The sequence below is a fragment of the Mustela putorius genome, unplaced genomic scaffold (genome assembly GCF_011764305.1).
Source record: "Mustela putorius furo isolate JIRA1106 unplaced genomic scaffold, ASM1176430v1.1 tig00003899_pilon_pilon_pilon, whole genome shotgun sequence".
In the NCBI taxonomy this organism is placed as follows: domain Eukaryota; kingdom Metazoa; phylum Chordata; class Mammalia; order Carnivora; family Mustelidae; genus Mustela; species Mustela putorius.
The window spans coordinates 187790-203804 of NW_025422048.1; the positions used below are offsets into that span (position 1 = coordinate 187790).

The following is a 16015-nucleotide window of genomic DNA, read 5'->3' on the forward strand; positions in this document are numbered from 1 at the left end:
CACTTTAAATACAATAAACTTATTTGATTCATTATATCTGTCTGCCCATAGGTGGTAGGATCCATGAAATTAAGGGCTTCCAATTTCATCTCTAGCAACTGGCTCATTTCCCGGTAGGCACTCAATACATACTTGAGCAAATGAATGAATGAGGCCTTCCTTTATCTTAACAGGCTGGAAGTGATGGGGAGAGTATTGGAAACTGTCCCTTTTGCCAACGCCTTTTTATGATCCTCTGGCTTAAAGGAGTTAAATTCAATGTGACTACTGTTGACATGACCAGGTAAGAGAAATCAGGACATGTTTCATTCTGGAGATTGAAATCAGTAGACACCAATATAATGTTTGTGTTTGCGTATGTGTACTTTATCTAGAGGCCTAACTCTGCTTATTTTCAATAATCACAGAAAGCCTGAAGAGCTGAAGGACTTAGCCCCAGGTACCAATCCTCCCTTTCTGGTGTATAACAAGGAGTTGAAAACAGACTTCATTAAAATTGAGGAGTTTCTAGAGCAGACACTGGCTCCTCCAAGGTACAGCATTTCACATGATATTACTGTTTTTGAGAAAATCTATTTTATTGCCCTATATTATAGATTGAGGATTCTTACTTCTAGATATCTAACTCTTTTTCACTGTTGGACTTCTCTTTTGCTGTTTTTCTAGAAATGTTTACTAAGATCCCCATGATTACTCTACACATGATAATAAAAATTTTTACAGTATTACTTATTTAATATATGTAAAGTTGTTAAAACCTTATTAGATGTAGGTAATATATTAGGAAAGGGCAAAGGATAGATTTGGAAACCTGGGAAAGGCAGGGAATTTCAGCCATAATGAAGCTTGGGGACATTTATACTGATAGAAATTAGACTTGTTTTATTGTAGAGCCCTCACAAGATCTTCAAATTTGAAATAGCCTTTGATTCAGTCTGATTTCTAAGCTCTCTAGGTTGGGAAGTATAATGTCTATCATTTATAAACTTCCCCCTTGAACTTCAAATACATAAAAATGTTAGATGTAGGGGTGCCTGGATGGCTCAGTCATTAAGTGTCGGCCTTCAGCTCAGGTCATGATCCCAGGGTCCTGGAATCTAGCTCTGTATCAGGCTCCCTGCTTGGTGGGAAGCCTGCTTCTCCCTCTCCCACTCCCCCTGTTTGTGTTCCCTCTCCTGCTGTCTCTGTCTGTCAAATAAATAAATAAATCTTTTTAAAAAGTTAGATGTAAAATATCAAAGTATTTTTTAAAAGATTTTATTTATTTTGGAGAGAGAGAGAGAGAGCAAGCAAGCAGGGGGAGAGCCAGAGGGACAGGAAAGGGAATCCCAAGCAGACTCCCTGCTGAGCAGGAAGCCCCACCAAGGGCTGGATCTGCCAACCCTGAAATCATGATGTGAGCTGAAACCAAGAGTTGGATGTTTAACTAACTGAGACACCCAGGCACCCCTAGAGTATTTTTTATATTCTTTATGTTGTGCCTTTTGTTCATTCCATAACTGGAAGCCTGTATCTCCCACTCCCCTTCACTCATTTTGCCCATCCCCCCACTTTGGCAAACAGCAGTTTTTACTTTGTATTTATAGGTATGTTTCTGGAGACATCACAATTTCAGACTTCAAGTTACATTACAAACCTGTAGAGATCAAGACAGTATGGTACAGACACAAAATGATGGGTATTGAGGAAGGTTAATGTTGTGATGAGCACTGAGTGTTCTATATAAGTGATGAATCACTAAATTCTACTCCTGAAACCAATGTTAAACTATATGTCAGCTAACTATAATGTAAATAAAAACCTTTTAAAAAGGAAATTTGAAAATTCAGAAAAGAAAAAATACACATAGATCAATGGAACTGAAGAGAGAGCCCAGAAATGAACCCACAACTCTATGGTCAGCTAATCTTTGACAATGCAGGAAAGAATACCCAGTGGGAAAAAAAGAGTCTCTTCAGCAAATGGTGTTGGGAAAACTGGACAGCCACATGCAAGAGAATAAAACTGGACCACTTTCTTATACCATTCACAAAAATAAACTAAAAATGAGTGAAAAGCCTAAAAAAATACAAAGACAAGTTTTTTCCACTGACTCCTTGACACACTCAATATATCATGGTGGAACAGGAATGGGATAACTGGAATAAAAACTACCATTTTTTTAAAGGATAACAATAAAAGGGACACAATAATCACCTGTTTGTAACAGTTACCATTGTTAGGGAAACAAATGAAAGACTGTTTCTAAGTTTTGGCATTACAAATAATGTTAAAATATACTTTTTTTCTTTTTTTATTATACTTTTTAAAAAATTTATTTTACAGACAGAGATCACAAGTAGGCAGAGAGGCAGGCAGAGAGAGAGAGGGAAGCAGGCTCCCTGCTGACCAGAGAGCCTGATGTGGGGCTCGATGCAGGGCTCGATCCCAGGACCCTGGGATCATGACCTGAGCCAAAGGCAGAGACCTTAACCCACTAAGCCACCCAGGCTCCCAATATACTTTCTTTTTACAAAGCCCCCCAGAGTGGTTATTTTGTCTGCCATATTGCTAGATATGGAAGCCCTTTCATATAAACTTTATCTAAATTTTTTAAAGATTTTATTTATTTATTTGACAGACAGAGATCACAAATAGGCAGAGAGGCAGGCAGAGAGAGAAAGAGAGGAGGAAGCAGGCTCCCCACTGAACAGAGAGCCCGATGCGGGACTCGATCCCAGGACACTGGGATCATGAACTGAGCCGAAGGCAGAGGCTTTAATCCACTGAGCAACCCAGGCGCCCCAAACTTTATCTAAATTTTTAAAACCTGTTAGATACCTACATCAATGAAAATGGTGGAGTAAGGAGCTCCAAAACTCCATCTCTCCATAAAAATAATGAATAGCTTGGGGGAAAATATCAGAATCAACTTTTTCAGAACTCTGGAATATAACCCAAAATTTACCAGAGCCAAGGGAATATTAATGCAGAAAAGAAGCTTAATTTTAGTAAAAGAGCCTTATGGGATTTCAGGTTATCTTACCATCTTCTACTCCTCAGTCTTTAACAGCCTTAAAGATAGCAGTCCACATTGTAGGTGCAGGTTTCTGGTAGCAGAGGACATGATATGGGATTTATTCTCAAATAAATATGGTTGTGTGATTTGGCCTGGTGGCACCCTGAAAGAGTAGGTCAAGGGTTTGTCTCTTTTCACCTACTTTACAGCTTTCCCGGGGCTGAGGCAGTTTCCTTGGGGGCATTCATGGAAGGCATTTAAAGGCAGTTGCATTAGTCCTTGCTACATGGGACAAGGGATAGTACTTGGGGAAAGCAATAGACAACTGAAAAGCCTGGGAAGAAACAGGCTGGGATGTTTGGGGGATACTTGCGGGAATAAAGGCTTCAAAACACTTTCATGTATTCTAGGGACTCTAGAAGTCCATGCACATGTCCAGGTTTAGACCTATGCTCATAAAAGACTTGAGAAGATCCTAAATTCTTACTTCTGACTAAACTTGAGACACCAGGCAAGCAGAAATTGAAGGCTAAACTGTAAACTGCTTACATAAGCATTGAAGGAGTGCCCCAACTCAGAGCAAGACTGCAAACACTGAAAGACCTTTCTTTCTATATTTGTTTGTTTGTTTTGGTTCTGGGAGTTTAATGAAATCTCTGTTAAATCAAAAACTAACCAAAGATAATGGGACAAAGATTTCAGTGGCCACACACAACAAAGAACATAGACTTTACTAAATCACTTCAGAAAATTCACTAAACAAATAAAGGATACCTGCAATAAGCAACAACAACAAATCCTGGGGAATGAGAGAATCTGATTTTCAGAGTTTCTACATTATAATATTTAAGTATCTAGTTTTCAAGAAAAAAATAAAGTTCATGCCATTTGCGAAGACATGGATGGAACTAGAGGGTATTATGCTTAGTGAAATAAGTCAATCGGAGAAAGACAATTATCATATGATCTGCCTGATATGAGGAAGTGGAGATGCAATGTGGGTGGTTTGCAGGGTAGGAAAAGAATAAATGAAACAAGATGGGATCGGGAGGGAGACAAACCATAAGTGACTCTTCATCTCACAAAACAAACTGAGGGTCACCAGGAAGAGGGGGGTAGGGAGAGGGTGGTGGGGTTATGGTCACTGGGGAGGGTATTTGTTATGACGAGTGCTGTGAAGTGTGTGTAAACCTGGCGATTCACAGACCTGTACCCCTGGGGCTGATAATACATTATATGTTAATTTAAAAAAATAAAATACAATTCATGTCAAGAAACAAGAAAGTATGGCCCATTCACAGGAAAAAAAGAAATTAATAGAAATGTCCCTGAGAAAGCCCAGATATTTGATTTAATATACAAATATTTTATATCACCTACGTAAAATCTGTTCAGAAAGCTAAAGAAAACCATAGACAAAGAACTAAAGAAAAGTATAGAGCACAACCTCAACATAGAGAGAATATCAATAAAAAGATAGAAATTACTAAAAGGAACCAAATAGAAATTCTGGAGTTGAAAAGTACAATAACTAAAACAAAAAATTCACTACCGAACTTCAACAGCAGATTTAAACAGATAAAAGAAATAATATGCAGGGCGCCTACGTGGCTCAGTGGGTTAAGCCTCTGCCTTCAGCTCAGGTCATGATCTCAGGGTCCTGGGATCGAGCCCCGCATCAGGCTCTCTGCTCATCGGGGGGCCTGCTTCCCCCTTTCTCTCTGCCTGCCTCTCTGCCTACTTGTGATCTCTCTCTCTCTCTCTGTGTCAAATAAATAAATAAAATCTTAAAAAAAAAAGAAATAATATGCAAAACTGAACATAAGTCAATTGAGATTATCCAGTCAGGGGAAAAGGAAGAAAATGAGCAGAATCTCACATACCAGTGGAATACCATCAAATGTACCAAGATACACATAATGGGAATCCCAGAAAGAGAGAATAGGAATCGAGAGGCAGAAGAATGTTTGACAGAATAATAGCTGAAAACTTCCCAAATTTAATTAAATACATTTATCTATACATCCAAGGAGTTCAATGAATTCCAAGTAGATAAACACAAAGAGATCAAAAGCAGGATACATTATAATCAAATTCTCTAAAGCCAAAGCCAAATCTTGAAAGCAGCAAGAGAAAAATGACTCATCATGTGGAAGGGATCCTCAATAAGATCAACAGATGAAGGCACTGAGCTGACATATTTAAAGTGCTGAAAGGTGGAGCAGCTGGGTGGTACAGTCAGTTAAGTATCTGACTCTCAGTTTTGGCTCAGGTCCTGATCTCAGGGTAGTGAGACTGAGCCCCAAGTCAGGCTCCACACTCAGTGTGGAATTTGCTTAAGACTCTCTCTCCCTCTGCCCCTCCTCACTTCCTTCTGTCTCTCTCTCTCTCTCTGGCTCTCCCTCTTGCCCTCTTTCTTTCTCTCTCAAATAATCAGATAAATCTTTAAAAAATAAAATAAAATAAAGTGCTGAAGGAATAAAAGTCAACCATATTGGGCTAAACTATCATTCAAAAGTGAAAAGAGACATTAAGACATTTCACATAAACAAAAATTGAGGAATTTTCTCTGACATTTCTGTTCAACATTGTATTGGAAGGGCTAACCAGAGCATTTACAAAAGAAAAATAAATAAAAAGTATTCCAAAATGGTAAGGAAGAAGTAAAACTATTTCTATTTACACATGGCATGATCTTTCATATAGAAAATCCTTTAAAATCCACTAAAATACTACTAGAACTAATAAGTGAATTCAGTGCAATTGAAGGACATAGTCAATATACAAAAATCAGTTGTATTTCTTTACACTATCAATGAATAATCCAAAAAAGTAAATTAAGAAAAAAATTCCATTTTTAACAGTAACAAAAATAACAGAATACTTTAGAATAAACTTAAGGAAGGAGGAGAAAGAGTTCTCTGCTGAAAAACACAAATCATTTTTGAAATAATTTAAAGAAGACCTAAAAATTTTACATTTATATTAGTTTCTTAGGGCTGCCATAACCAAGTGCGATAAATTGGGTGGCTTAAAATAGAAATTTGTCTTAACAGTTCTGAAAGCTAGAAGTATAAAGTATGAAGTCAAAGTATCAGCAGGGCCATGCTCTCTCTGAAACCTTTAAGAAAAAGATCCTTTCTTGCCTTTGCCTAGTTTCTAGTAGTTTTCCAGCAGTCATTGATGTTCCTTGACTTGTAGATCTGTAAATCCAAACTTCCATCTTCACGTGGCATTTTCTCCATACTTCCGTCTTTTCAAAAAATGTTCTTTTTTAAGAACACCAATCATTTTGGATTAATGAACCTGCCTTACTCCAGTATGGCATTATCTTAACTAATTCCATCTGTAATAGACCTATTTCAAAATATGGTTACATTAGAAAGTACTTGAGTTGTGGTGCTTGGTTGGCTCAGTTGGTTGAGCATCTGACTCTTGGTTTCAGCTCAGGTCATGATCTCATGGCTTGTGAGACTGACCCCTGCATCAGGCTCTCTACTCAGTGGGGAGTCTGCTTGAAGATTCTTTCTTGCCCTCCCCCCACAAAATAAATAAATAAATTTAAAAAAAATAAAGTACTTAAGTTTATGACTTCAACATATCTTTTTGGAGTGACACAATTCAACCCATTCAAACATCCCATGCTTGGGGAATAGATGACTTAATATTAAGATAGATAGAAATATTCTCCAGGGGCACCTGGGTGGCTCAGTGGGTTAAAGCCTCTGCCTTCGGCTCCGGTCATGATCCCAGGGTCCTGGGATCGAGCCCCACATCGGGCTCTCTGCTCAGCAGGGAGCCTGCTTCCCCCTTTCTCTCTGCCTGCCTCTCTGCGTACTTGTGATCTCTCTCTGTCAAATAAATAAATAAAATCTTTAAAAAAAAAAGAAATATTCTCCAAAGGGATCTACTAATTCAGTGCAACCACAATAAAAATTACTTTTTTTTTGCAGAAATGAAAAAGGCAATGCTCAAATTCATATGGAATTGCAAGAGACTACAAATAGCCAAATTAGTTTTGATAAAGACAAAGTAGGAGGACTCACACTTCCTGATTTCAAAACTTACTACAAGTTTATAGTAATCAAAACAGTGCATAAGAAAGGAATAAGTGAATGGAGGAGAGTTGAGAGTCCAGAAATAAACCCATACATCTATGGTCAATTGATTTTCAAGAATGCCAAAACCATTGGATGAGGGAAGAATAGTCTCTCCAAGAAATGGTGCTGGGACAACTAGATATTCCATGTAAGAGAATAAAGTTAGACCCTTACCGCACACCATAAATAAAAATTAATTAAAATTCTATCAAAGAACTATATGTATGGGCTAAAACTATGAACTCTTAGAAGAAAACTTATATGTAAATCTTCAGGGACTTGTGTTTGGCAATAGAATCTTAGATATGACACCAAATGTTTAAGCAACACAAGAAAAAATAGATTAATTAGAATTCATCAAATTAAAAACTTTCAGGCATCAAAGAACACTATCAAAAAGAGTGAAAAGATAACCCACAAAATGGGAGACAGTATTTCCAAATCATGTATTTGATAAAGGTCTAGTATCCAGAATATATAAAGAATTCTTTCAATTCAACAACAGAAAGGCAAACAACCTAATTTTAAAATGGACAAGGGACTTATGTAGACATTTCTCTAGAGAATATATGCAACTAATGAGCACATGAAAGATGTTTAACATCATTAAACATTGGGAAATGCAAATCAAAGCCACAATGAGAAAAATAAAACACAATGAGATAATACTTTAAAGCCACCAAGATGGCTCTCATAAAGGAAACAGAAAATAGCAAGTGCTGATGAAGATGTGGAGAAATTGGAATTCTCATACATTGCTAGTAGAAATTTCACCATAGCATTCTCGTATGACCCAGCACTTCCAAAATCAGGTACACACTCAAAAGAACTGAAAACAAGTATGCAAACAAAAACACATATGCAATGTTCATAGCAGCACTATTTGCACTAATCAAAGGATGAAAACAGCACAAATGTACATCAACTGATTATTGGATAAGGAAAATGTGGTCTATCCATACAATGAAATATTATTCAGCCATAAAAAAGAATGAGGTAAGGATAGATACTAGAATATGAATGAACCTTGACCATAATACTAAATGAAAGAAGCCAAACACACAGGCCACATATTATATGATTCCATTTACATAAAATGCCCAGAATAAGCAAATTTATAGACACAGAAAGATTAGTGGTTCCAGGGGCTGAGAGGAGGAGTAAATGGGGAGTACCTGCTTAACAGGAACGAGGTAGGAGTGATTGTTGCACAAGCCACTAAATTGTACATTTTACAATAGCTCAGGGCGCCTGGGTGGCTCAGTGGGTTAAGGCCTCTGCCTTTGGCTCGGGTCGTGATCCCAGGGTTCTGGGATTGAGCCCCGCATCGGGCTCTCTGCTCAGCAGGGAGTCTGCTTCCCCCTCTCTCTCTGCCTGCCTCTCTGCCTACTTGTGATCTCTGCCTGTCAAGTAAATTTAAAAAAAAATCTTAAAATAGCTCATGTAGTTTTATGTTATGTGAATTTTATCTCAATTTAAAAAAAAAGATTAGGCTTTTAATTGAAATTACACTGGATTTATATTACTATTTGAAGAAATTTCATTTTTATGATACAAATGATTCCCATCAGAGAACATGATTTGTGTATTTGTTTGGGTACCATCTTATTATATTTTTATTGAGATATAATTGTTTTATTACATTGTGTAAGTTCAAGATACACAACAGGTTGATTTGATATTTATATATTGCAATATGATAACCACTGTAGTGTTAATAAATATCTCGATCACATTACATAATATTTATTATTATCATTTCTTTTTTGTGGTGAGAACAATTAAAACTTTGTCTCTTAGCAACTTTTGAAGTTTATAATAGCGTCTTGTTGACTATAATTACTATACTGTGCTTATTTATCTATTAGTTGCAAGTTTTTACAATTCAGACAATATCTCCTCAATCCCTCCACCAAGGTGCCTCCAGTAAACTATCACTTGACTGTTTTTTAATGAATATTATAGTATATGTTGCATATAAGCACTACAACTCCTTTAGCTATTCATCCACTGATTTACATTAGGTTATCAACCTAAGTGCCAGTCTTATGTTCTTTGATAAGATTTTGTCTTGTTCTGCTTTTCTCATACTGGCTCTCTACCTTTTCTATTAAGTTATTTCTAAATATTTTATACTTTTATCAGTATTGTAAATGGAATATGCTACTAATATCCATTTCTACCTGGTTATTGCTAGCATGGAAGACTTTTTTTTTTTAATGTTAGACTTATATTAGCCACCTTCCCAAAATATCTCATTAATTCTAGTAATTTTTCTTATATTTTCCTGGGTTTTCTAGGTATATAATTATATTGTTGCTTCTCTTCCAATTATTATACGAGTGCTTTATGTTGTCTTTCTCAACTTGTTAGAACCTCAAAAACAGTATCTACTATAAAAGCAATTGTAGGTGTCTTAATTTGAATCTTTTTTTTAAGTTTTTATTTTTTATAAACATATATTTTTATCCCCAGGGGTACAGGTCTGCTGTAGGTGTCTTAATTTAATGTAAATGGTTTTCAAGTTAATGTAATTAACTTGTTCCTTAATATAATGTAAATGGTTCTAAAGTCACCATTTAGAATGGTTTTTTGTTTAATTTGTTAGTGCATTCAGCACCATGTTGAAGAGTAGTAATGATAGTGATTATTCTTATCTTGTACTCATTTTAAGGGAAATAGTTCTAACATTTCTCCATTTATAGGGTGCTTGATGAAAGTTTTTGATGGATACATTTTATCAAGTTAAGGAAATTAATGAATTAGTTTAATCATTCAACAAATATTTACTGAATACTTAGTAAGTGTCAGATATTATTCTAGGCACTTGGGACACATCAGTGGTTAAACCAAGCAAAAACACTCTGCCCTTGTGGACCTTACGTTCTAGTTGGGGAAGACAATAAACAAACTACTTTAAAGCAAAACAAACTACTTTAGATGATGCTAAATACTAAAAACAAAAAAACAACAAGGCAGGGAAATAGCAAGTGTTAAGTACAGGGGGAAGGGTTGCAATGTTAGATAGGGTAGGCAGAGGAAGGCCTGACTTAGGAAGAGGGGGAGCAGGTCATGGTCATGTATGAGGGAAATCACTCCTTTTAAGGCAGACAACATGAAAACGACTTGATGTGGAAGCTTGTCAGGCCTATTTGAAGAACACCAAGGAACTAAGTTCCAAGTGAAGTGAGTGGGGAAGAGTAGGAGGAAAGGAGAGCAGAGGGTTACTGAGAGGACTCGGGGTCTGAGTCCGAATAAGATGGACACACTGCAGGATAATAAGGAGGGAAGAGACATGATACAACTTACCTTTTAGCATGATTGCTTTGGCAGCAGGTAGAAAATAGTCGAAGAGTGTGGGGGACAAGCAGGGGAGTGGGGAGAGTAGTCAAGAAGCTTTGGATCAGTCACGGGGCAGTGGAAGTGGTGAGAAGTGGATAGATTCTGAGTACATTTGGGAGGTTATGTGTTTTCTTTTCAGATTTTTATTTAAATTCTATTTAGTTTACATACAGTGCAGTAATGGCTTCAGTAGTAGAATTCAGTGGTTCATCACTTACATACAATACCCAGTGCTCACCCATTGCCCTCCTAAATGCCCATCACCCATCTAGCCCATCCCCCACCCACCTCCCCTGGGTAAGCTGGCAAGAATTGATAAGTAAGTAAGTAAGCTGGCAAGAATTTGAAAAGTAAACTGGCGAGAATTGCTAATACATCAAATATGGATATGGAGAGAAGAGAGGAATCAAGGAAGATGACTAAGTTTTTGTCCTGACCATTTCTAGTTGCTAACGGAATGTTTTTTGTGAATAGGAATTGATTTTCATTGAACTCTTTTTCTGCATCTATTCATGATCATATGGTATTTAATTTCTTAATGTGGTGAATTACATTATTACAACATTTTAGAGGATACTCTATATTCCTTCATTTTTTATGTAAGTTGCAATAATTTAAAATCATGTTTTTCCTATGACTTATCTTTGAAAATGTATTACCAACATATCTCCTGCCAAATAGGCTTTTAGGAGCAAGTACAGAGGACCTAACTGCCATTTAAAATATTGTTTCTACAAGTTAATGAGCTTTGAATTCTCCACAACTGGCTTCCCAGTGAACTTAAGAAATTAAGTATTCTGTTATTGGGAGAAATATATATTTCCAATGAGACATTCCAGGGCCTTCCATGTCCAGCACAATTTCCCAAAACCTCCATCCTCAGTAAAGTGCAAGCCAGGATACTTGGTCCCTAACTTGTTATGTGTGAATAATCATAGACTGATGTTTCTTTTTAAGGTATCCACACCTGAGTCCCAAGAACAAGGAGTCCTTTGATGTGGGCTGTAACCTCTTTGCCAAGTTTTCTGCATACATTAAGAATACTCAAAAAGAAGCAAATAAGCGTAAGATACCTTTAAATTTCTGTTTCTCTCACACATTTGCTGACTCTCACAGTCTCACTCAGCTAAAATAGGATTTTCCTGACTATGTAGTATCTGTTGGGGAATACACTTTTCCTCTGATTCTTTCTTCTCTCCTTTGAGATCCCTTTCCATGAAGTTTTGTTAAATTTAGAACCCTAGACTCAATAGGGCAACTACTAACTTAGCTCAATTAGAGCATTGATATACCAGGAGTGAACTAACTGCAGGACTGTGTACTTTTAAGGTTTCCGAAACCATAACATCTACCACAAACATTCTTGAATAGGTCTACTATCTTCTGAGTTATGAGAGCTATTAGTCTCTGATTCCACTTCTGACTCTTCTGTGTTTAGTAATAACATGTATGTAAAGATGTCTAAATGTGTAAAAAAGCATATTGAGAATGTATTCAGTCATGAAGACAAAACATTAGTAACCCTATGACTTCTTTGCACCAGATTTTGAAAAATCTCTGCTCAGAGAATTTAAACGTCTGGATGATTACTTAAACACTCCGCTTCTGGATGAAATTGATCCAGACAGTCCTGAGGAACTCACAGTTTCCAGAAGATTGTTCTTGGACGGGGATCAGCTGACACTGGCTGACTGCAGCTTGTTACCCAAACTGAACATTATTAAAGTAAGCCTTTGTAAGGCATGCTGAATGGTTTTGGGAGGGGTTTGGGAATTGCCCCCATGAAACACAGTGACTATTTAGTGTGAGATTGTTAGATGATGGTTTTGTCACCCTTTTTCTTCCCAGAGGAAAAATCCATAATGATCTTTTCTGGGAACCATAAAAACTTCTTGCTTCTTCTGAAATCAGAAGGTGTTTTCTTATCTTGTCTTATCTATAAAACAAGGGTAATGTTACCCATTTCATGGAATTGTTGAGAAAATTAAATTAAGGCATGTAAAATGCTTAGAACAGTGTCTGAATCATAGCAAATGACAAATAGTGTGAGCTACTAATTTTATGATGATTTAATCACTGATTTAATAAATTCTTATCAAACAGAACTTATTCTGTCACAGATCCTATGCCAGACAAACAGAACACATAAAGAGATAAGACATAGTTGGGACCCAGGGTGCCTGCGTGGTTCAGTCAGTGAAGCGTCTGCCTTCGGCTCAGATCATGATTCCAGGGTCCTGGAGTCCTGCATCGGGCCCCTTGCTCAATAGGGAGCCCACTTTTCTGTCTGCCTGCCGCTCCCCATGCTTGTGCCTGTGCTTCCTCTCTCTCTGAGGAATAAATAAATAAAATATTTTATAAAAAGACATAGTTGGGACCCTAAGCAAAGTCTTAGTCTAGTGGAGAAATATGTGTTCTTTTTCTGTGCTTTCTTCTAAACATACTAATAATTAAGTACAGCATAAATATAAATGTGATTACACACACATAGCTTTGTCTACCTTTGTAAACGAAACATTAAAGCAGTAAGTCCAAGATTTTTAAGCTTATTTTTTGTGTAGATAACGTGTCCTTAATGATCGTGACTTTTCAGATATGTTTCTACACATTAGGCATGTCACTGATGTCTTTTACTACCAACTGTTTTTTTTTTTTCCCCAAAACCCTAGGTTGCAGCCAAGAAATACCGTGACTTTGACATTCCAGCAGAATTCTCAGGAGTCTGGCGCTATCTTCACAATGCCTATGCCCGTGAAGAATTTATCCACACATGTCCTGAAGACAAAGAAATTGAAAATACCTATGCAAGTGTGGCTAAACAGAAAAGTTAGGACTTTTTTAGTAGAAAGGCTCTCTTTTCACTTATCATATTATAAAGGTTTTTGAAAATAAGAATATGGAAAATACTGTTTCCTCTACTCAACTCTCATGAAAAGAATGCCGTATTTTCTGTATCTAGTCAGTCCAAACTATCTTCTCACTGTGTATTTTTAAGTTCCTTATATATTCACTTAATTTTCTTTATTCCCATGGCATAACTACTGCAATCTTAAATCACATGGAAAGTATCATGATCTTTTGCTATTTAATTGAATTATTAGAATGCATCATGTGTAAGCTCAACAGATGGCTGAAGTTACAAATGACATAAATAGAGCCACATTCTTAAACTGCTCCTTAGAAACACTTCTGTTTAAATCATTAAAACAATTTTACATTTTTGTTAGTTTAATACATGGGTGAATTTATTTCTGGTATGAATAAAAAGTCAGAGAGTAAGTATATCAGAGAGGCAAATCCTAAAAGAATGACTTTTAACATCAGCTCTAAAAAGAGATTAAGACCAACTGGTGGGGCGCCTGGGTGGCTTAGTGGGTTGAGCCTCTGCCTTCCGCTCAGGTCATGATCTCAGGGTCCTGGGATCAAGCCCTGCATCAGGCTCTCCGCTGGGCGGGGAGCCTGCTTCTCCCTCTCCCTGCCTGCCTCTTTGACTACTTGTGATCTCTCTCTGTCAAATAAATAAATAAAATCTTAAAAAAAAAAAAAGATCAACTGGTATTAGAGTGGCATTAAATACCTAGAAATATGACTGCCTCATAGTCACACATAAGAATATGATCTTTATGGCCAGGCTATATTGTTAAATGAGCAAGTATTCATTAAATAAAACATAATAATGATATTTATTTTTTTTAAATGTTATTTATTTATTTGACAGAGAAAGACATAGAGAGAAAGGGAACACAAGCAGGGGGAGTGGGAGAGGGAGAAGCAGGCTTCCTGCTGAGCAGGAAGCCCAATGTGGGGCTCGATCCCAGGACCCTGGGATCATGACCTGAGCCTAAGGCAGATGCTTAAGGACTGAGCCACCCAGGCGCCCCCATAATAACGATTTTTAAAGAAACAAATATATGGTAAAGTCTCGAAGTAAACTGGACATTTTTGTCCATAAAAATAAGAAGGAAACTAAGAAATTTGACTAGCCAAAAAGTATTGTTGCTGTCCATAAAACGATAAGGCACACTGTCTTTAAAGAATAATGTCAAAGATTTGTATAGAATTTTAAATCTTCTATTACTATATGTACTCAAATTTACATGTTAAAATAAAATCACTCAAATCTGAAAACAAAAGCCGAACTTGGTCCTTCAAAGGAGAAACAAAAGTTCAGCCTCAAAAAAGGAAGACACCATTGATCAATGGAACAGATTAAAAAATCCGGAAATAAAACCACAACTATATGGTCAATTAATCTTTGACAAAGAAGGAAAAAATATCCAATGGGAAAGGCAGTTTCTTCAACAAATGGTGTTGGAAAACAGCAATATGCAGAAGAATGAAGCTGGACCACTTTCTTATACCATATACAAAAATAAATTCAAAGTGGATGTGAGACAGGTAACCATTAAAATCCTAGAGGAGAACACAGGCAGTAACTTCTTGGACATCAGTCACAAAAGCTTCTTTCATATCTTTTAGATATGTCTCCTGAGGCGAGGAAAACAAAAACAAAAATAAATGATTTGAACTTCATCAAAGTAAAAAGCTTCTGCACAGCAAAGGAAACAATCAATAAAACTAAAAGGCAACCTACGGAATGGGAGAAGATATTTGCAAATGACACATCTGATAAAGGGTTAGTATCCAAACAATAGCCAAATACTGATGAATGGATAAAGAAGATGTGATATATATATCACATCTTCTTTATCCATTCATCAGTATATATATATATATATATATATATATATATCATGGATATATGATATATGATATACTGATATATATATATATATATACATATATATATATCATGGAATATTACTCAGCTATCAGAAAAGATGAGATCTTGCCATTTGCAATGACATGGATGGAGCTCGAGAGTATTTTGCTAAGCAAAACCAGTCAGTCAGAGAAAGACAAATGCCATATGATTTCACTCATATGCGGAATTTAAGAAACAAAACAAAGGAACAAAAGGGGGGAAAGAGAGAGAGAGGCAAACCAAGAAACAGACTCTTACTTATAGAGAACACACTGATGGTCACCAGAAGAGAGGTGGGTGGGGGGTTGGGGATGACGGAGGGTTAGGAACGCACTTGCTGTGATGAGCACTTGGGTGTTGTATGAAGTGTTGAATCACTACATGGTACCACATGAAACTAATATTACATTCTATGTTAACTGGAATTAAAATGAAAATCTGAAGCAAATACTGCTTTTTATAAGAAAGAAAGAGGTAACTGTATACTACCCAGTGTCTGAGGATAGGTTTTCTTTTATGCAAGTTATAACCTAAGACCACCTGCAAGATCTGTTTTGTCATCAGCAAAGGTGGGAAGGTATTCAACTATTCAGGTAAGGAAAATGATACCTTGTGATGTCAACAAAGTAGAGAACGGTGGATCTGGTTTTTCTAAGTTAGGAAAACTTTTTAAAAGATTAATTAGACTTCCAGGTTGATGAAGACAATGGTGGCTGCCTTGATTTGTGTCTTTCAATATTTCCTCCAAAATCAATACAAATAACAAAAGCAAATTCTAAATGGCACTTAAACCACATGGAAAGCATAACT

The 16015-nt window shown here is 36.6% G+C and overlaps 1 protein-coding gene across 2 annotated transcripts in view; it reads left to right on the forward strand.

Moving 5' to 3' along the window:
* The window catches only part of CLIC2 (chloride intracellular channel 2), a 37188-nt gene extending 23516 nt beyond the window's left edge, over positions 1-13672 (forward strand). For both annotated transcript variants that reach the window (XM_045068094.1, XM_004779285.3), the window contains exons 2-6: positions 174-283; positions 408-533; positions 11398-11504; positions 11984-12165; positions 13110-13672. In XM_045068094.1, coding sequence (XP_044924029.1) covers positions 174-283; positions 408-533; positions 11398-11504; positions 11984-12165; positions 13110-13271 — 687 coding nt within the window. In that variant the 3' untranslated portion in view covers positions 13272-13672. The remainder of the gene's footprint in view (positions 1-173; positions 284-407; positions 534-11397; positions 11505-11983; positions 12166-13109) is intronic.
* The last annotated feature ends 2343 nt before the right edge of the window (positions 13673-16015 follow it).